We start from the raw sequence: 21,886 nt of genomic DNA on the forward strand, positions 1-21,886 counted from the left end.
TCGACCCATCGCAGTCCGGATTCAGAGCCAATCACCGCACCGAGACCGCCCTCATCGCAGCCACTGACGACATCCGAGCCCTGCTCGACAACGGTGAAACAGCGGCACTCATCCTCCTTGACCTCTCCGCTGCATTCGATACTGTTTGCCACCGCACCCTAGTCCAACGACTCAATGACACCGGCATACAGGGGATGGCCCTGAACTGGATAACCTCATACCTCTCCGGAAGAACACAGAGAGTACGCCTCCCGCCGTTCCGCTCGGAGGCCACCGAAGTCATCTGCGGCGTCCCGCAAGGATCATCGCTCAGCCCCACTCTCTTCAACATCTACATGAAACCACTAGCTGCCATCGCTCGCAATCACAACCTGAACATCATTTCCTACGCCGATGACACCCAGCTGATCCTTTCCCTCACCAGAGACCCCGACACCGCCAAAGCGAGCCTTCACGAAGGGATGAAAGACGTCGCCGAATGGATGAACAGCAGCCGCCTAAAGTTGAACACGGACAAGACAGAAGTCCTCATCCTAGGAACATCGCCCTCCGCATGGGACGACTCCTGGTGGCCCCCAGCCCTAGGCGCCGCACCCAAGCCAACAGACCACGCACGCAACTTGGGCATCATCCTGGACTCCTCCCTATCGATGACCAGACAAGTCAACGCCGTCTCCTCATCCTGCTTCCACACACTCCGCATGCTCCACAAGATCTTCCAATGGATTCCCACCGAGACAAGGAAGACGGTCACCCAGGCCCTCATCACCAGCAGACTGGACTATGGAAACACCCTCTACGCCGGAACAACAGTCAAGCTTCAGAAGAGACTCCAGCGCATCCAGAACACCTCCGCCCGACTCATCCTGGACATCCCCCGTCGCAGCCACATCTCGAGCCACTTGAGAGACCTACACTGGCTCCCTGTCAACAAGAGGATCACGTTCAGACTCCTCACCCACGCACACAAATCCCTCCACGACCTGGGCCCTAGGTACCTCAACGACCGCCTGACCTTCTACACGCCCACCCGCCAGCTGCGATCAGCGAACCTCGCCCTCGCCGTCGTGCCTCGCATCCAGAGAGCCACCGCCGGAGGAAGATCCTTCTCCTACCTAGCGGCTAAGACATGGAACTCCCTGCCCGTCCGCCTGCGGATGACCTAGGACCACCTCGCCTTCAGGAAACAGCTCAAGACCAGGCTGTTCGAGCAGTAGCAGACCCCCCCTCCCCACGCGCCTTGAGACCCTTCCGGGTGAGTAGTGCGCGATATAAATGCCATGATTGATTGATTGATTGAATGATGGTTGATAATATTCTATGTGAAAATATGCCTATCAGGGATTTAGAGCTGCAATGGGATCAAAATAGGGAGTAGACAAGGAGTCGATAGTGCAAGAACCCGATTGTTAACATAAGCCTACAACTCCTTACATCGATCCGAAAGAACATTGACTGGTGCAACGCCTGGTAGACAGGTTTGCCAATTGTGCTACAAATTCATTTTTAAATTGCTCAAAAATACTTTTGGTTTTTGGTGCTGTTCTGAGCCACTCGAAAATAACTTAAACAGCGTTATTGCATTTTACTCAACATTAGTGACTAAGGACATCTTAAGCTTGTTGGATAAAATCAGACACTTAGGTTTTGGACTTTATTAATTATGTGGGAATAAATGCACCTGTCCCACCGGAGACGGAGTAACAAAAATGGTAATATCCTCATGGGCCTAGATAAACTTTGGGATCCAGGATATGCCTGTACATGAACGTATTGGGATAGCTAAAACATACTTTAAAATGGTGATATATATACACACAGCTATCCTGGTGAAGGAACATGACATGAATGGGATTGAAGCTGCCATTAATACAGAAAGCTAGGTTTCAAAGCCATACCAGTCCTGATGATAGCACAATTTGAATTTTGTCTTGGAGCATTAAAGGTCTCAAAAGGAGTGTAAAACCTTAGCTTGCAAAATTGAAAGATAATGTCATGCATGTTGCTGTGCTGCAAAAACTTGATCAAATAATATTGTACTTTAGGATTACTTTGTATAAAGGAAAATTACTGTTACAGGAAGATTTGGAAGGCCAGTGGGTGGCTTAAACTTACTTGTGATAGTGAAAATTAATTAATAAGAGCAATCAAATATTGATATAACATAGAGATTTTCTAACTGCCATGATCTCTGATTCAAATGATTCGATGAATACTTCACATCAAAATATTAAGAACAGTATAATTATTGTAACACCTGTTGTCCGTACTTGAACAATGGCCCGCTCCGTGCTGGTCATAAACGAGTTGCACAGCCGTATACACATAGTGTTCCAAATTATTCACTTTAACCATAGTTTTTCGATATTTAATACATTTATTGCCAATTTTTATCCAAACTTCGTTGTCACGCCAAGGATACGAAATTCATTGAAACTTCTGCGTATGAATACTTCATGAATGCCTATCCAGGCTTAAACATGAGCATGTACTGAATTCCGAACCCAACGGGCACTTTTATATAATCTATTTGCGTTCGTAATAGATTATATAAAAGAGCCCGTTGGGTTAGGAATGGGAGAGGGAGAAGGTTAAAGTTAACGTGAATTTAAGAGGTATTAGGATTATAGCAACAAATCTGTTTTTATCACAATTTAGGTTACTAAGATTTAAGATTACTTTAAAGGATGCACGCTAATGGGGAGTTTCGTTATGGGAATAGGGTTTTAGTAAAAAAACGCACAGCAGATGGTGGGGATTAGCAAGCATTTACGTAGTGAATAGCTGTCTTGTAATTATTGAGTGGGCAGTGGATTCTAACAATAATGTTGAAATATGTTGCAATTTAAACAGTAATGGAAACATGTGAATTTTTTATTGTAGATACCCCTGACGAAGCGTAGAGCGAAATGCATTGGGTGTGATGTAATTTTTGTATAATTTGGAGGACTCGAGATTCAGTACATGGTCATGTTTAAGCCTGGATAGGCATTCATGAAGTATTCATACGCAGAAGTTTCAATGAATTTCGTATCCTTGGCGTGACAACGAAGTTTGGATAAAAATTGGCAATAAATGGATTAAATATCGAAAAACTATGGTTAAAGTGAATAATTTGGAACACTATGTGTATACGGCTGTGCAACTCGTTTATGACCAGCACGGAGCGGGCCATTGTTCAAGTACGGATAGTATTAGTGTGCAAATGGAGCGGAGCACACTCGAGTGCATGCACGCCAAACAAGACAAACAGCCACAGAAAATTTGACATAGACAAAAGAGGGAGTGCTTCAGAATTAAGTTTGATGTATTGTACAACACCTGTTGTCCGCCACAAGAAAATCAGGATCAATTATTAGGAATTTTGGTTATCCTGATTGAGGAAATCACTTCAAATTATTCAGCTGTGGCTTTCCTCCTTCTTTAGGATTTTATTGCCAACATCCCATCCCTTGTGACTGATGATCATGTTCAACAATACCAAGAGAAAAACTTGGGAATTCTAGGTAATCACTTATGTATCGAAGGAGAAATATGATAGGAGAAAATTAACTGTGGCTCCGAGAAGCCTACATTTGACAACAATTAATGGCAACATAAAAAAGTGTTCAGCAGCGAGAATTACATTTGACAACAATAGAACATCTTTCCTAATGGACTATGCAAAACCCACATTGGTCAATTTTTTGCTAGCAAAGGATCTAAAAGTAGGAGATTTGTACAGCAGTGACAACAAACATCTATTCCTGTCACTTAACCATTGGTTTAAGGCAAGAGAAATTTGGCACAACAGTGAACATATTAGATGCAAAAAGGACACAAGGATTATTTGGTCATCACAATTAAGACAACAGTGATAAAATATATTACACAGGGTCCAGTGAAAAGAATCGACAATTATGAAATTTCTTTTGCAACAAGGGTGTGTTCAAATAATTGAACTAGTAATGGAGTCTCATCATATATGAAGATGTGCTTTCCAAGAGGACCTGCTAGAGCAAAATTAAAAAGGAGCATAGGAGAAGTATTTAAAGGAGATCCTGCATATAGAGGGGCAGATTTACAATCCCCTTGCACCACTTATGCATCACTTTTAACATGGGAAAAGTGACGCAAAAGTGGCTCAAGAGGCTTGTAAATGCTAATTAGCCAATGGAACTTCAGGTAGGTACAGCCTAACTTTTTAAAAGTTACATTACGTGCATATTTGTCAGCTTTGGCATGGAATTGGATTTTTTAAAAATATTAAAAAGTGTGGTGATGCGTTTCATAATTTCTTTAAATTCGCCTAAATCAATGATACCAAAAACAACATTTCTATTGCATTTTAATTTTAATCACAAGATCAGTAACAGCCTTTTACAGTGAAAATAACTTTGGCTGTTAGTCACTGTAGGAACATGCTAATATAAAAATATATATGTTCCTCTTTTAAATGCACGTCTCACTAACGTATGAGCTATAAGGCTCTTTGGGATTGGCTTGTTTAATATTTTAAAATAGGGTTCCTTCCTGTCATTTGACAGGTTTGCCTATAGGTTTAAAAGTTACAGCAGCCAGGCTACATATGTAGGTATGAAGCCCGGTGTTCTTGCCTATCTATTCCATAACACATTAGGTGCTTGTTTGACCTGACATCCCTATTTTCCTTATTGGTGGACTTAACCCAAACCTTTTGCCTACATGCCTCCTGTTTCCTGAATTTGTTTTTGTTACCTTTAGGACTCTATGCACCTTACAACTGGCAGCCAGTGCTAAAGTGCTTGCATTGTCTCCCTAAACATGGTCACATTAGCCTACACCCAATAGGAAAATCTTATTTATTTATAATTTACTAGTATACGCTACTATCTGTCCCTAGGGGCAGTAAATTAAATGCTATTGCAGCCTGTAGTACAATTTTAAACTGACATTTTAACCTGGCAAAACAAACATTTTGTCCAGCCTAAACCTTCCCTTTTAATTAATATGAGTCACCTCTAAGTTATGTCCTAAATATTCATAGGGCAGGGTTCCTTATATTTAAAAAGTGGGACATGTGGTTTTAAGTTTTACATATCCTGGTAGTGAAAAACTCCTAAATGTGTTTTGACTACAGTAAGGTCTATTAGACCAATTGGATAACATTGGGTTACCTTGTTACATTTAATAAGTGATAAGTTTGGATTAGGAGAAGTTAGACATGTCATGGCACACTCAAATGAATTGTAATTTGAAATATTCTTTAATAAAAGTTGCATTTTTTTATCCTAATCATTTGGTGCTTGAAGCAATTGTCCTTGGTCACATGAATGTAAATGACTCTGCTGTTGGGGTTTGTGTATTCTTGAAAGATGGTGAGACAAAAGGATTGGTGAAGGACAAATGGGCCATCCGGCTAGGATGGCTTGAGGCAGAACTGTCTGCTGCTCGACTTCCACTTCAAAGAGTTTACCTCCAGAGAACATGACCCTAGCCATTTGTCACCCCAGACTTCTTGGAGCCTTGGAAAGGAAAGGGAAGACATTTACAGAACCAGATGTTGGGGTATTATAGGGAACCCCCCTCTTCAAAGGCTGATATAAATATTGAACATTCAAGACACCTCTTCAATACACTCCTGGACCTGTGCCCATTATAGAAGAATAACTGCCTTGTTCCCCAGAGGACTTCCCTGATACTACCAAAGGCTGAACTGCTGCTTGAGGCCAGAAAGGAAGACTGGACCTAGTCCCTATCATTGTAGGCTAACCTGAGTGACTTCAAGGGCTAGTTGGCTGGCTTCCTGTTCTTTGCCATGAGGACACAGCAAGCTCCAGAGGCCCACTCCAACTGCCCAGATTACCTGCTGCAACTGGACCTGCTTGGGCTCTACTGACCTTTGCTGGAGTGAGTTTTTAATCTGCAGGAGGTGCCTCCTTAGGTCCTAGTCCCCTAGCTGGCGTCTGTGGAGCTCCTCCTTAAAAATAAAAAGGAAACATCTTGAAGAATTGGACTGTAAATGGCCCTGTTGTCATTGAGACTATATTGCCTGCGACAACTGCCAATGTGAAGCTCCAGTGAACCCGAATCTTCGTGCTACAGCAACCATCAGTGTTGTCTGTTACTGTGAGACCTGCACCTTGTGTTAGAGCCCAGGATGACTGCAAAGCTAAGCTCCAACAACACTTGACTTCCAGATGACTCGCCTGCTCTGCAGGCTACCTGGGATGCTGTCACTACTCTTTATGGCCTTCTCCACCTTGAACTAGACACTTCGATCTAGACTTTTCAGCAGGATTAACCTGGTCCTTGTTTACGACCCGTGCTGCATCATGGTCATCCTGTACTTGTGACTTTCCACCAGTCTAGCTTAATCAGATGACCAAGAGATTGGTGCTGTGTGCTTTTACATGTTATACTTACCTACAATTTTAAAATTCAATATCTGCAGAACTACTGATTGGATTCCTGTCATTTTGGTTACATTTTATTTGTTAAATGTTACTCTATTTTTCTGTTTGGGGGATATTCTGGACATCCCTTGCTCACCTAGATTGGAAGGTTTATGACACCTGCTTTTTTTGCCTTGTTTGCTGCTACGCATTGGGGGAATACTTTCCGGGCAGCCCGGCACTTTATATGAACTTTGTTGGTAAATCACTGTCAGCTCCATAAAGCCCTTTTAGCTATTGAATGCTATTGACGTGCCTCTGTGACTACTTACCTGCCCTGACAGTGAATGTTCTTCCTTTGGGACATGTATTACCATGGTTTGCAATGGCTTAGCATGATATGGTGTAAGTCATTTCCCATTACAATAGAGGGAACCTACATACCATTGTCCTCTTTGTTTTCAGTAAGGCACGTGTGACCCCATGACACACAGGGTGCACTTGCTATGTTTGTGCCATGGCACACCTTGAAACAGGTGAACCACGCACAAACAGGGAAACTGATCCTATTATGGTGAGTGTGCTGTTGTCAGGGGGCAGAAGCTAACTCATTCTGCCCTGGGTGTAGCACATTCAAGAGAAATACAAAGGGCTGTTTACAACTGCTCGGTGGTGTTTTGCAGAGCAGGCGGCAACCCGCATGCACTTTCAAGAAAGGAGAGAGATCCCCTTGAGGTAGGTGCAGTGAGTGATTTCATCCACCTTCAAGAGGATGTCTGGGGGTCCATGGAACCCCCTTTCTCCCCTCCAGTTTGCTGCCTTAGGAAGGCACATTGAAAGTGTGCCACCTTTTTAAGGCACATTTTCAGTTTGCCTTCTGAAGGCATGTTTGAGTCAATGATTCATATTATATGGTGGAGTCAAGCATCCAGCAGTCCAATATTTTCTCTATGTATTTCAGTGCCTGCTTTCTTTCCTTGCCTGATCCTGAGGTGGTTACTGGTGGACTATGTTCTCCTTCTACTCTAGCCTTTCTTTTTCCTACTACACACAGTATTCTCCAGCTATCAATGCTAATCCATGAGGTTCATATTGCCAGGGTGCCAATTCTGTGAGCTGGTTGAATACTTTCATTGGCTCTTGCATCAAGTACAAGATTAGTGCCTGACAGGCCTGGAGCAAAACCGGTCCTGGATATCCTTACAGCAAGTACTTCTTATTATTGAGTCAGGTTTTCTATTTGCTTAACTAATCTAGGAGTCATAATCAATAAAGTCTGAATTCCATACAATTTGGACTTTGTGTAATATATATCAAAAGGAGTGTCAATTCGGTGACTCTTTGCAATGAATAACTTTCACCATATTGCCTTGTAAGTACAAACTAATATTATTTTTTCATTAGAAACAATTTGCCATTGTACAGCACATGTAGTTAGTCATCAGGTTCCACACCACTCATGCTCATCAATACATCATTTGTAGGTAATGCAGGATACCACTGAAGTCATCACTGATGATACCATTGCAAGAAACAGAGACTGTTCAAAGCCACTCAAAATAGCTGGGCACACTTCTAATCACTTACCAACATCAAACATGCCATCTGTCTTTTAAAAGGAAGGTGGAACTGTCAGCACCACAATGTTAGTCCTTAAGATTATACGACCGTCAAATGTGGTCCTATTATAGTCTTTTATGCTATTTTCCATATTTATCTGTAATAAAATGCCTGAGGATAATGAGGATGGGATTGAGAGTAGATGTGATGATGAAGATCCAGAGAGCGAACACCTGAGGCAGCATCAGGATGGTAATGCCAGTAGGTGCAATATATCTTTAATTACTTTAAATATATTCTCTGTGTTTGTGCATGTGTTTGGCAAGATATTGCTGATATCTTGGTAAACACATACACAAACACGGAGAACGTGTTTTTGCTCACTTTACTGTCCATGCTCGGCAGTCTGAAAGCCAGTACTGCTTTGACTCATCTGGTTGATGGACCTCATCATGGAAGAACTAACGTATACAAAAAATTGATGGATGGAATGCTTGAATTAATCTCTGCTACTCGCAATTACTCAGTTGCATTCCACTCCATCGTTATTTTGCATACCATATCAACTCAATTTAGACCCAGCTATATGCAAATCAGTCGACCCTTCTTCAATTAGAAGTGTTTAAACCAAATAGTGAAGCCAGGTTCTCCCTGAACCAGAACACAAGCAACTTACGTCCGGTTTCACCCTAGTTATGCACTCATCAGACAGGGACAGCTTAGTTCCAGTGACACAGTCTGCACTGGTTCGACATCTGGGTATGCATGAACCACTTAGGGCAATGTATTAAAGTATACAAAAAGTGTTGGATGGAATGTTTGACTTAATCTCTACAACTGGTAATTACGCTGGGACACATCCCAATCTATCGTTATTTTTCATACTATGTTACCTCAGTTTGAATATAGCTATTTCCAAATCAAACTTGACTCTGCTCCACTCAGATCAGTCACCCGAACTGCCAAGCCAGGTCCTCCCTGAATAGAACACAAGCACAGAACAGAACTGGTTTTACCCTTGTAATAGACTCATCAGTCGACTATAGCTGGTTGCAATTACACTTTGTGCACGGGACCCATGTCTGGACATACCTGTCCTAATTAGGGTGACAATCTAAAGTAGACAAAAAAGTGATGGATGGAATGCTTGAATTAATCTCAGCCAATGGTAATTACAATTGAATATATTCCAATCTATTGTTATTTTGCACACTTCATCACCTCAGTTTGTGGCACAGCTATTTGCAAATCAGTCTTGACCCTGCTCCAATCAGAACAGTCCAGCCCAACTGCCAACCTAGGTCCTCCCTGAACCGGAACACAAGCAACCCAGGACCATTTTCACCCTAGTTATGGACTCATTAGCTGTGTATAGCTTGGTTCCAGTGACACAAGATTAAGCATGGGCGCAAAATCCGTTCCGCTCACGGATTTTGCGGATTTTCGGCAAATTCGCAATCCGCGAATTTGCTGAAAATCCGAAAATCCGCATATCCGCGAGCGGAACGGATCCGGGGGGCAAAAGTTCAAGCTTCAAGCTTGTAACTATTTTAGAATGGCGCCGGCAATCTGCCAGAGCCATTCTAAAATAGTTACTAAGTTAGTTTCAACAGGAAGCACTACTAGATAAAATAAAGCAGGTGCTCGAGTTTAACTGAATTCGAGCTTCAACTCGAGCACCTACTTTATTTTATCTACTAGCAGCCCGTCCCGACATTGTCCGGGTATGAATTGCTGCCGGCCAGTAGTATATTGTTTTGTAGGATTTCGTTTTGATAGCATTTCTTATCTGTGACAGGCCTGTGAAACGCTCCGATTCACAGTGCACTGCTGATACACTTAAGAGTGCGCGTTCAGTAGTGTGTGAACTCGAGTTTCCCTACTTTATTTTTCCTTGCAATATTACATAGCGCAAACTCGACAACATGGCATGAGCACAATTTACATTACAGAAGAACACATTCATTTGTGGTAGGCACGGGGAGACAAAGCGATTTGCCTGGAATCACAGGATGTTGAGCTGATGCGAGATTCGAACGTAGCTCCCCAGCTCTAAAGTTCGCAATTCTAGAACTTGTGGCGGGAGGTGTGCCTAAAAGTGTATATCGGAGCTGGCCATCAATGAGAGAGACCTGTGCATTTTTCAAATCGGTGGTGAAAAAATATGAGTATGTTGCTGGAGATGTGGGCCGCCGTGCCACCAATGTACAATGTAAACACCCATTATTCCGCAACTTTCTTTCCGCATACCATCACTTCGCATACTTTCATTACGAAAGTACCATGACTCCGCAATGCCATTATAACGCATGGCATACCATTTTATATGCTTTACCATGCATACATTTACAACGAAATTCATTGTAAATGCATGAATGGTAAAAGCATGTTTTTTTTTAGTGTTTGGATAAGGTAAGTATGGGTATAGGGGTATATGTTTTGGGGTACTGAGGTATATGTTTTGGGATGTTTGGATATTTTAGGGGTTCACATATAGTTTTGGGTTATGGGGCACAGGGGTAGTTTTAGGGTTTAAGGCTAGGTATGGGTTTTGGGGTACAGGACTAGGTTTGGGTTTTGGGGTACAGGGGTATTTTTAGGGTTCAGGGTTAGGTTTGGGTTTTGGGGTACAGGGGTATTTTAGGGTTCAGGGGTAGGTTTGGAGTACAGGGTTATTATTATGGTTCAGGGCTAGTTTCGGGTTTTGGGGTACAGGGGTATTTTTAGGGTTCAGGGGGAGGTTTGGGTTTTGGGGTACAGGGATATTTTAAGGGTTCGGGCTAGGTTTGGGTTTTGGGGTACAGGGGTATTTTTGGGTTCAGGGCTAGGTTTGGGTTTTGGGGTACAGGGGTATTTTTAGGGTTCAGGGCTAGGTTTGGGTTTTGGGGTACAGGGGTATTTTTAGGGTTCAGGGGTAGGTTTGGGTTTTGAGGTACAGGGGTATTTATAGGGTTCAGGGCTAGGTTTGGGTTTTGGGGTACAGGGGTATTTTTAGGGTTTAGGGATAGGTTTGGGTTTTGGGGTACAGGGTATATTTATAGTTTTAAGATGGGTTCCTTTTTAAGGGTGTTGGGGTATTTTAAGGAGTAAGGGTGGGTTATGATTATGGGGTGCAGGGGTATTTAAAGGGAGCAGGGTGGACACCCGGAGCTGGAATGTACAGAACCTGGGAAGAAAAAACAATGAAATATTGGGCACAACGCTCGCTTTTTTTCCCCGTAATCCCGCGCCCCGTCCACGCCCCCAGCACACGCCCACAGCACACGATATGAGACACGGCATGAAGGGCGGAACGTACCACACGCCCCCAGCGTTTGTCACGCCCCCAGCACACGCCCACATCACAACACAGGCACACCCACAAGGGACTACTTTGCTGGCTCGGTTCTTTTACCTTTTAAATGTATATGGTGGGCGTCTGCATGGCCTATGTCCTTCTGCTGCAACTGCCCTTTCCAACGCTGTATTGGGTGTTGTGATTTGTGCTGTGATTCCTGAGATTACCCGCCTCAAAGGTTTGGGCTCTCTCTTTATTATATTAGTATAGATTAGTGCTTCCTGATTAAGCTAAATTAGTAACTATTTTAGAATGGCGCTGGCAGCTTGCCGGCGCCATTCTAAAATAAAACAGGAGTGGGGCAGAGGGCAGAAGGGCACAACAATGAGTGGGGTAGAGGGCAGAAAGGGCACAACAACAAGTGGGGCAGAAGGCAGAATGGCAAAACAACGAGTGGGGCAGAGGGCAGAAGGGCACAACAACGAGTGGGGCAGAGGGCAGAAGGGCACAACAACGAGTGGGGCAGAGGGCAGAATGGCACAACAACGAGTCGGGCAGAGGGCGGAAGGGCACAACAACGAGTGGGGCAGAGGGCAGAAGGGCACAACAACGAGTGGGGCAGAATGGCACAACAACGAGTGGGGCAGAGGGCAGAATGGCACAACAACGAGTGGGGCAGAGGGCAGAAGGGCACAACAACGAGTGGGGCAGAGGGCAGAAGGGCACAACAAAGAGTGGGGCAGAGGGCAGAAAGGGCACAACAACGAGTGGGGCAGAGGGCAGAAGGGAACAAAAATGAGTGGGGCAGAGGGCATAAAGGGCACAACAACGAGTGGGGCAGAGGGCAGAAGGGAACAAAAATGAGTGGGGCAGAGAGCAGAAAGGGCACAACAACGAGTGGGGCAGAGGGCAGAAGGGAACAAAAATGAGTGGGGCAGAGGGCAGAAAGGGCACAACAACGAGTGGGGCAGAGGGCAGAAGGGAACAAAAACGAGTGGGGCAGAAAGGCACAAAAAAGTGGGGCAGAGGGCAGAAGGGCACAAACACGAGTGGGGTAGAGGGCAGAAAGGCACAGAAACGAGTGGTACAGAGGGCAGAAGGGTGCAAAAAACGAGAGGGTGGCAGTGATGAACCAGAGGGCGCATCGCGTTCTCGCACAAAAAAAAACAGCGAACACGCAAAGCGCCCCGCGAACACGCAAAGCGCACCGCGAATACACAAAAATAAAAAATCCGCAAATTCGCACAAATTTGCAAATTTTGCGGATTGCGAAGTCGCAAATCCGCAAATTCACGGATCGCGAATCCGCAAAATTTGCCCATGCTTACACAAGTTGCACGAAAACCCAGGTCTGGGCATTCCCGTCATACTGAGGGCAACACAATAAGTATTTGAGCATATTACAGCCTGATAGGACCAAAGGATGATCCTCTCCCTGAATTTGTCTCTGTCACTCTTTTTCAGTGTCATAATTTAACAACATTCTTCAACTGGATTAGCCCTCAGCCTCAATTCATCTTGGTCTTAGATCCTTGTGGTTTTATTAACCGGGCATGGGTGGGCATATAATCCATTTCATCCATTCAACGCCTCTCTTCCTCAACACCTTTTTTTCCCCTCAGCAGTACTTTCCTTCTAATTGACCCAAGATATTTATTAGGGTTTACACTCCCATCATCCTAGGAGAAATCCTGAGACATTAAAATTAATTAATTATCAAAGCCATACTCTCCTAACGGATGGTCCTCTGTTTGATTTGGGCGGATATTGGTTGTATACTGCCCATTTGGATGGTTTGTTCCCTACCACACATGATTGAAACCGTCAGAGAATATTCTACTGCTAGTTGAATACTGCACATTCCTAAGAGTGGAGGTCGCTAGGAATATACTATGGTCCATGAAAGATTGCATCTTCAAAGGTTAGCATCTTTCACGTCTGGTCATTTTTTCCTTTTGTTTATATCAAATGAGAAGTTGGCCTTTCGGCTAAGGCGGTCGACCTCGAATCTGGGGATCTGGGTTTGAGTCTCAGCAATGAGGCTGAACATCCTGTGATTCTGAGCAAATCACTTAATCTCTCTGTGCCTCACAAAAAATGAATGTGTCCTCATGTAAAGCAACTGGTACTATGTAAAGCGCTCTGATACCCGATACCTTTGGGTGAAGTTTGCGCTATATGAAGCTCCGCAAAATAAAATACATGATAAAGAATACTACAGTGATGGTAGGTATCCAAGGGGCATATTATCAAGAGCATTATCGCCACTTTAGCTGCACTTTTTGCCGCTAAAGCGGCGATAATCTTATCGCCCTATTAACAAGGCGGCGCTAATATGCATCAGCGCATGTTAGCAGCCAATTTTCTAACTCTACGCATCTTAGCGATATACATCGCTAATGAGAAGCAAAGTAGGCATTCCCTAACTATATTACATTAAAAATATCAATATCTGTCCTTCGCGGTATTTACAATCCTGCCCAGGACACCCATAGCGATATTAAAAGCCACGCTAACCACAGTTATCGCCGGTTATTAACGTCTGCATAAATCATGACTAACCTATATTTGACATGGGAGGTGGATTGAACAGCTAAATCCACTTATCCCTATCACTAAGGATTCCTCTATCGCTGCAGGATTATCGCTGGATTTCGCGGCTATCGCCAGATTTAACATCACCATGGAGATAAGCGTTAAACAAAAGCGCGCTAAGCGCGCTCTGCTATATTTATCGCAGTTTGTTGCTGATGTGCCCCAACTACTTACTCCTTCTGTTCCCACACTTTTCTCTTAAACTCATGCTTAAAAATGCAGCTGTGTCCACAGCAACATTATATGTGCCTTTTCTGACATACATGCACAACACCAAAAACCCTTCCAACATGGGCTGCCCTATACTCATGTACTCTTTATCCATCCATACACTAGCTAGAGAGTAAGAATCGTATCTTTTCACTCCTTTTTTCTTTAATACTCTCCAAGATGTGTCAACAAAACCAGCATAAGAGTACAACTCTGGTCTTCACACACACTTTAACACAAACCATTCATTCATCCATCAAGTTCTGCCGCCAATCAGCCTTCTATGTAGCCACATATGACTTTCAGCACCTCGTTAGTGGTATGAAGTGCAATATAAATGCAAATAAAATGCAATACAATACAACCCCATGTTATGCATATGGTGCTCTTTGCCTTCCTAAACACAAATTTTTGGCATCCTTGAAGGTTATCTTTCCTTCACTCATGGCCACCACTACATTGAGAATCCTATTGAATTCCCCTTCCAGTGTAGGATGCAGCATCATCTTCAAGGCCATCACTAGAAGCCTAATTATCTTGTAGAGAAACTCTCTACTTTGGTACAGTTTGGCAATCCAAAGAGCAAAATCCTGTCAGCATTAGATGCCCACAAAAGGCAACAGGGAAAGCTAGGATGGCAAGACTTTTCAAACTCTGTTTGAGGACAATAGACTAAAATCTCACTGCAAATAAGCCTGCCCTCTCCTTCCAACAATTTAGAAATACAATGACTGCAGAAATGTCTTATGTGCAATGAAGCTTACAATTCTGTGTGTAATTTAATAGTGTCAAACAAACGTTATAAATGCTTCTACTAAATAAGGTGAAATTAATTTAAACAAAATGAATTAAAACAAAAATAAAATAATATAAAGAGTAATAAAATAATATGGAAACATTTTTTATGTAAATTTAATTACGTGTGACCAGATGGTTTGCTAACTTTATGCTACCTATATGTCTTATAATTGATATAAAAGCCATTTGATTCTGATTTGATATGATGCACTGCTTTAATTTAAATTTATTCTGGTTTCATGTTGTTTTGTTGTGTCCAGGATTCATTCAGAATTCTATCAAAGTGTCCTTGCCATGGTCTTTGCCGTCAGAGAAATTAATAATATTACAGATCTTCTACCTAACACCACTGTGGGATTTCACATTTATGACTCTTGTTTCTCTGAGTTGGGGGCTATTCAGGGGACCCTGCAGCTGCTGTCAGGGGGCAAAGAGACAGTACCTAACTACAGCCGCCCTTCAACCCCCACGCTGGTTGGCTTCATTGGAGATGGGCCATCATCAGAAGCTCTTCCCATGGCAAGAATACTTGGGCTCAGCAGGTTCCCTCAGGTAAGTTATGAGCCTATCATGTACGGAAAAACAATGCAAGCATGACAATGATATTAAGGTGTACGATGACTGGTGCTGTTGAACATATACAGACATAATTATTTAACTGTAAATTTGCATCTGTGATCCTAAACTTTTTGATGCTTGTGAGGATCAGTTGTTTAAATTTAATTTCGGACTATTTTTAACTCAGGTGAGGCCCTCATCGTGATATCGCGCAACTGCCACCGACAGATCATCAGTGGCGGTCCGCCCAACATCCAGAGCATCAGTCCGACTGCCAGATTATGATACCAAAGTTACAGAAAAGGCCATGAATCAACAGCTATCGGCCTACTTAGAAAACCACAAATTGCTGGATGCAACTCAGTTTGGTTTCCGCAAAAATCACGGCACAGAGACCGCTCTCATCAAAACAGCTGATGACATTAGAGTCATCCGCGATCAAGGAGGAACTGCCTTGTTAGTTCTCTTGGATCTTTCAGCAGCTTTCGACACGGTTGACCACAAGATCTTGGTCAACCGTGTCGAGAGGATGGGTATATTTAGCTCACTGCCAGGGACTTACTTGCCTCCTTTCTGGCCAATAGAACCCAGGCGATTACACTGGGTCCCTTCCAGTCAGCTGACCTGTCGTTACCGTGTGGGGTTCCTCAAGGCTCATCCCTAAGTCCGACACTATTTAATATATACGTGTCGGACCTTGCTAGGGTCATCAAAGCATATGGGATGGGCCTAACCTCATACGCTGACGACACTCAGCTGGTGCTGGCAATAAAGGGTGATGGACAGAAGGTGGCGGAGAGATTCCAAAGTGGGATGATTGCTATCGGTGAGTGGATGGCAAAGAACTGCCTGAAGCTCAACTCCGATAAAACGGAGGTGGTTATCTTTGGTAACCTCTCCCCAGTTTGGTCGGCAGCCTGGTGGCCATCGGTCCTAGGTACTCCTCCCTGCCCCACGGTCAAGGTCAGAAACCTAGGAGTTACCTTCGACGACCAGCTCAATTTCATGGCCCATGCAAATAAGGTGGCAGCCAACGCCCATTTCAAGCTCAGAATGGTAAGAAAAATTATACCTTATCTACCAGAGTCAGCAGCCAAAACGTTAGTCACCTCTCTTGTTCTGACATCATTAGATTACTGCAACGGTCTGCTGCTCAGTGCTCAGTGCAGAGTCACCAAAAAATTACAGACCGTGCAAAATGCGGCTGCCCGCGTACTGTCAAAAAACCCCAAATTTGCACCTATCTCGGACACTCTGAAAAACTACCACTGGCTGTCCATCCACAACAGGGTAAAATTTAAATCTCTGTGCATAGCCTACAAGGCACTACAGGACAAAGGACCTTGCTTTCTCAAAGAGCAACTGATTCCCTATAACCCGCCGAGAACTCTCCGATCCACCTCACTCAACCAATTAGTGGTTCAACGTAGCCGAACAGCTTCCTGGGGTGATCGCCGCTTTTCTATTGCGGCCCCTAGACTTTGGAACACCCTACCAAACCACATAAAAACAAGCTCTTCACTTCTTCAGTTCAGAAAAAAACTGAAAACGTGGTTATTCGATCAGTAACTCACATCTCTGTACTTTCTGATCATGGTGAGACTTCAATGCTTTTTAGCGCCGAGACGCCCACGGGTAATTGTACGCGCTCTACAAGTGTCGTAAAATAAATAAATAAATAAATAAATACCGGTGGTCAGAGTGCAGTGGTTAGGGGAAAAGAGTCCCCCCTCAGACAGGCTGAAGGAGCTCATTGGGCGGTGGTCAGACTATAACCCCTACAAAGGAGGTTGTGCCTGCACAGGGGACCCCATAGGAATAAATATGTCTCAGTCCCTCAATCTTTACATGGCAGTCCCTCTGCCATGTAAGTGCAGACAGAAAGGGACTTTGGAGCCTCAAGCAGGGCCCCCTACCCGTGTGGGCCACTGCTAAGTGGCCGGGGGCACATGAGATGCCCCCCACTCATCCATGCACCATGTGCCAGGCACCTTTGGTGCGTGGATGTGCGCAAAGTGCTCAAGAACACAAGCTGCAGTGCTATTGAATACATTCCGACTGCCGTGCTGGCAGTCCTATCATAATACAGCGGGTGGAACCTCCGACTCCTTGTAGGGCGGTCCCATTCCCGCTGCGATGACTGTTAGTCGTCTGACCGCCCAACCCTATATTCTTTTATATAATTATAATTTAAAATTAGTTTGCATTATTTCAAAAGACAATATTGTGGTTGATGGAAACCTTTCCGTATTGTTTCTAGGAACTTAGGACGTAAATAATTAACAAGAAATCTCTGTCCTCCAGTCAAAGTCAAAGAAGATGTTTGGGCTAATAAAGGTATCTGATTTGAGAGGCATGCGTGTAGTACCATTATTAATTAATGTTTACAACAAGGGGTGGTGATGGACAGAGTCTCTGAATTAAGCAGAATACTCTCACCCAGTCAAGAGATCAGGGCTAGATCCAACACCGTTTTTTAGCTCATTGCACCATCCCAGTTTCAGAACCTGGCTGTATGCAAATTAGTCCGTCCCTGGCCCAGTGCATCATGGGAACAGGGCAGACCAGACTACAAAAGCCAATTCTTACACTGGGAAGGAAACAAGCTTCCGGGGACCGGTTTCTGGCATTTCAGCCGTCTTCGGCCCGGCTTGCTTGAATCCTGATGGTGCAATGAGCAAGGGACTCACATCTGAGTATACCCTTCCACGCTTAGGGTGGACAAAATTATTTACAACAAGGGGTGGTGATGGACAGAGTCTCTGAATTAAGCAGAATACTCTCACCCAGTCAAGAGATCAGGACTAGATCCAACACCGTTTTTTAGCTCATTGCACCATCCCAGTTTCAGAACCTGGCTGTATGCAAATTAGTCCGTCCCTGGCCCAGTGCATCATGGGAACAGGGCAGACCAGACTACAAAAGCCAATTCTTACACTGGGAAGGAAACAAGCTTCCGGGGACCGGTTTCTGGCATTTCAGCCGTCTTCGGCCCGGCTTGCTTGAATCCTGATGGTGCAATGAGCAAGGGACTCACATCTGAGTATACCCTTCCACGCTTAGGGTGGACAAAATTATTTACAACAAGGGGTGGTGATGGACAGAGTCTCTGAATTAAGCAGAATACTCTCACCCAGTCAAGAGATCAGGGCTAGATCCAACACCGTTTTTTAGCTCATTGCACCATCCCAGTTTCAGAACCTGGCTGTATGCAAATTAGTCCGTCCCTGGCCCAGTGCATCATGGGAACAGGGCAGACCAGACTACAAAAGCCAATTCCCCGGTAGCTTGTTTCCTTTCCAGTGTAAGAATTGGCTTTGTAGTTTGGTTTGCCCTGTTCCCATCATGCACTGGGACAGGAACAGACTAATTTGCATACAGCCAGGTTCTGAAACTGGGATGATGCAGTGAGCTAAAAAACGGTGTTGGATCTAGCCCTGATCTCTTGACTGGGTGAGAGTTCTCCGCTTAATTCAGAGACTCTGTCCATCACCACCCCTTGTTGTAAAATATTTTGTCCACCCTAAGCGTGGAAGGGTATGCTCAGACATGAGTCCCTTGCTCACTGCACCATCAGGATTCAAGCAAGCCGGGCCGAAGAGGCTGAAATGCCAGAAACCGGTCCCCGGTAGCTTGTTTCCTTTCCAGTGTAAGAATTGGCTTTGTAGTTTGGTTTGCCCTGTTCCCATCATGCACTGGGACAGGAACAGACTAATTTGCATACAGCCAGGTTCTGAAACTGGGATGATGCAGTGAGCTAAAAAACGGTGTTGGATCTAGCCCTGATCTCTTGACTGGGTGAGAGTTCTCCGCTTAATTCAGAGACTCTGTCCATCACCACCCCTTGTTGTAAAATATTTTGTCCACCCTAAGCGTGGAAGGGTATGCTCAGACATGAGTCCCTTGCTCACTGCACCATCAGGATTCAAGCAAGCCGGGCCGAAGAGGCTGAAATGCCAGAAACCGGTCCCCGGTAGCTTGTTTCCTTTCCAGTGTAAGAATTGGCTTTGTAGTTTGGTTTGCCCTGTTCCCATCATGCACTGGGACAGGAACAGACTAATTTGCATACAGCCAGGTTCTGAAACTGGGATGATGCAGTGAGCTAAAAAACGGTGTTGGATCTAGCCCTGATCTCTTGACTGGGTGAGAGTTCTCCGCTTAATTCAGAGACTCTGTCCATCACCACCCCTTGTTGTAAAATATTTTGTCCACCCTAAGCGTGGAAGGGTATGCTCAGACATGAGTCCCTTGCTCACTGCACCATCAGGATTCAAGCAAGCCGGGCCGAAGAGGCTGAAATGCCAGAAACCGGTCCCCGGTAGCTTGTTTCCTTTCCAGTGTAAGAATTGGCTTTGTAGTTTGGTTTGCCCTGTTCCCATCATGCACTGGGACAGGAACAGACTAATTTGCATACAGCCAGGTTCTGAAACTGGGATGATGCAGTGAGCTAAAAAACGGTGTTGGATCTAGCCCTGATCTCTTGACTGGGTGAGAGTTCTCCGCTTAATTCAGAGACTCTGTCCATCACCACCCCTTGTTGTAAAATATTTTGTCCACCCTAAGCGTGGAAGGGTATGCTCAGACATGAGTCCCTTGCTCACTGCACCATCAGGATTCAAGCAAGCCGGGCCGAAGAGGCTGAAATGCCAGAAACCGGTCCCCGGTAGCTTGTTTCCTTTCCAGTGTAAGAATTGGCTTTGTAGTTTGGTTTGCCCTGTTCCCATCATGCACTGGGACAGGAACAGACTAATTTGCATACAGCCAGGTTCTGAAACTGGGATGATGCAGTGAGCTAAAAAACGGTGTTGGATCTAGCCCTGATCTCTTGACTGGGTGAGAGTTCTCCGCTTAATTCAGAGACTCTGTCCATCACCACCCCTTGTTGTAAAATATTTTGTCCACCCTAAGCGTGGAAGGGTATGCTCAGACATGAGTCCCTTGCTCACTGCACCATCAGGATTCAAGCAAGCCGGGCCGAAGAGGCTGAAATGCCAGAAACCGGTCCCCGGTAGCTTGTTTCCTTTCCAGTGTAAGAATTGGCTTTGTAGTTTGGTTTGCCCTGTTCCCATCATGCACTGGGACAGGAACAGACTAATTTGCATACAGCCAGGTTCTGAAACTGGGATGATGCAGTGAGCTAAAAAACGGTGTTGGATCTAGCCCTGATCTCTTGACTGGGTGAGAGTTCTCCGCTTAATTCAGAGACTCTGTCCATCACCACCCCTTGTTGTAAAATATTTTGTCCACCCTAAGCGTGGAAGGGTATGCTCAGACATGAGTCCCTTGCTCACTGCACCATCAGGATTCAAGCAAGCCGGGCCGAAGAGGCTGAAATGCCAGAAACCGGTCCCCGGTAGCTTGTTTCCTTTCCAGTGTAAGAATTGGCTTTGTAGTTTGGTTTGCCCTGTTCCCATCATGCACTGGGACAGGAACAGACTAATTTGCATACAGCCAGGTTCTGAAACTGGGATGATGCAGTGAGCTAAAAAACGGTGTTGGATCTAGCCCTGATCTCTTGACTGGGTGAGAGTTCTCCGCTTAATTCAGAGACTCTGTCCATCACCACCCCTTGTTGTAAAATATTTTGTCCACCCTAAGCGTGGAAGGGTATGCTCAGACATGAGTCCCTTGCTCACTGCACCATCAGGATTCAAGCAAGCCGGGCCGAAGAGGCTGAAATGCCAGAAACCGGTCCCCGGTAGCTTGTTTCCTTTCCAGTGTAAGAATTGGCTTTGTAGTTTGGTTTGCCCTGTTCCCATCATGCACTGGGACAGGAACAGACTAATTTGCATACAGCCAGGTTCTGAAACTGGGATGATGCAGTGAGCTAAAAAACGGTGTTGGATCTAGCCCTGATCTCTTGACTGGGTGAGAGTTCTCCGCTTAATTCAGAGACTCTGTCCATCACCACCCCTTGTTGTAAAATATTTTGTCCACCCTAAGCGTGGAAGGGTATGCTCAGACATGAGTCCCTTGCTCACTGCACCATCAGGATTCAAGCAAGCCGGGCCGAAGAGGCTGAAATGCCAGAAACCGGTCCCCGGTAGCTTGTTTCCTTTCCAGTGTAAGAATTGGCTTTGTAGTTTGGTTTGCCCTGTTCCCATCATGCACTGGGACAGGAACAGACTAATTTGCATACAGCCAGGTTCTGAAACTGGGATGATGCAGTGAGCTAAAAAAACGGTGTTGGATCTAGCCCTGATCTCTTGACTGGGTGAGAGTTCTCCGCTTAATTCAGAGACTCTGTCCATCACCACCCCTTGTTGTAAAATATTATTAATTAATGCTCATTTACTTTTCACTGAGTGGGTATGTACGTACTAATATCAGCGTGCCAATGATTACAAGAATGGTAGTCTGAAGTTTGGAGTAGGTGTATGATAGCTTATATTGTGGTGTCCGGGTACCCTTTGTTTTTTTTCTATGAACTTCTAAGGTTTTTTAAACGCTAATTTCTAACTATAACGTCCCTGAATCCTGTGTTTTTTTCAGCAAATTTCTAAGATTTTTAAAATGCTAATATATATATGTTCCA

The 21,886-nt window shown here is 44.5% G+C and overlaps 1 protein-coding gene across 1 annotated transcript in view; it reads left to right on the plus strand.

The window, feature by feature from the left end:
• Nucleotides 1-21,886, plus strand: part of LOC144783892 (extracellular calcium-sensing receptor-like) — a 106,128-nt gene that overhangs the window by 40,418 nt on the left and 43,824 nt on the right. Inside the window, exon 2 of the mRNA XM_078662634.1 lies at nt 15,054-15,345. Coding sequence (XP_078518760.1) covers nt 15,054-15,345 — 292 coding nt within the window. The remainder of the gene's footprint in view (nt 1-15,053; nt 15,346-21,886) is intronic.

The sequence above is a fragment of the Lissotriton helveticus genome, chromosome 10 (assembly GCF_964261635.1).
Source record: "Lissotriton helveticus chromosome 10, aLisHel1.1, whole genome shotgun sequence".
NCBI classification, from domain to species: domain Eukaryota; kingdom Metazoa; phylum Chordata; class Amphibia; order Caudata; family Salamandridae; genus Lissotriton; species Lissotriton helveticus.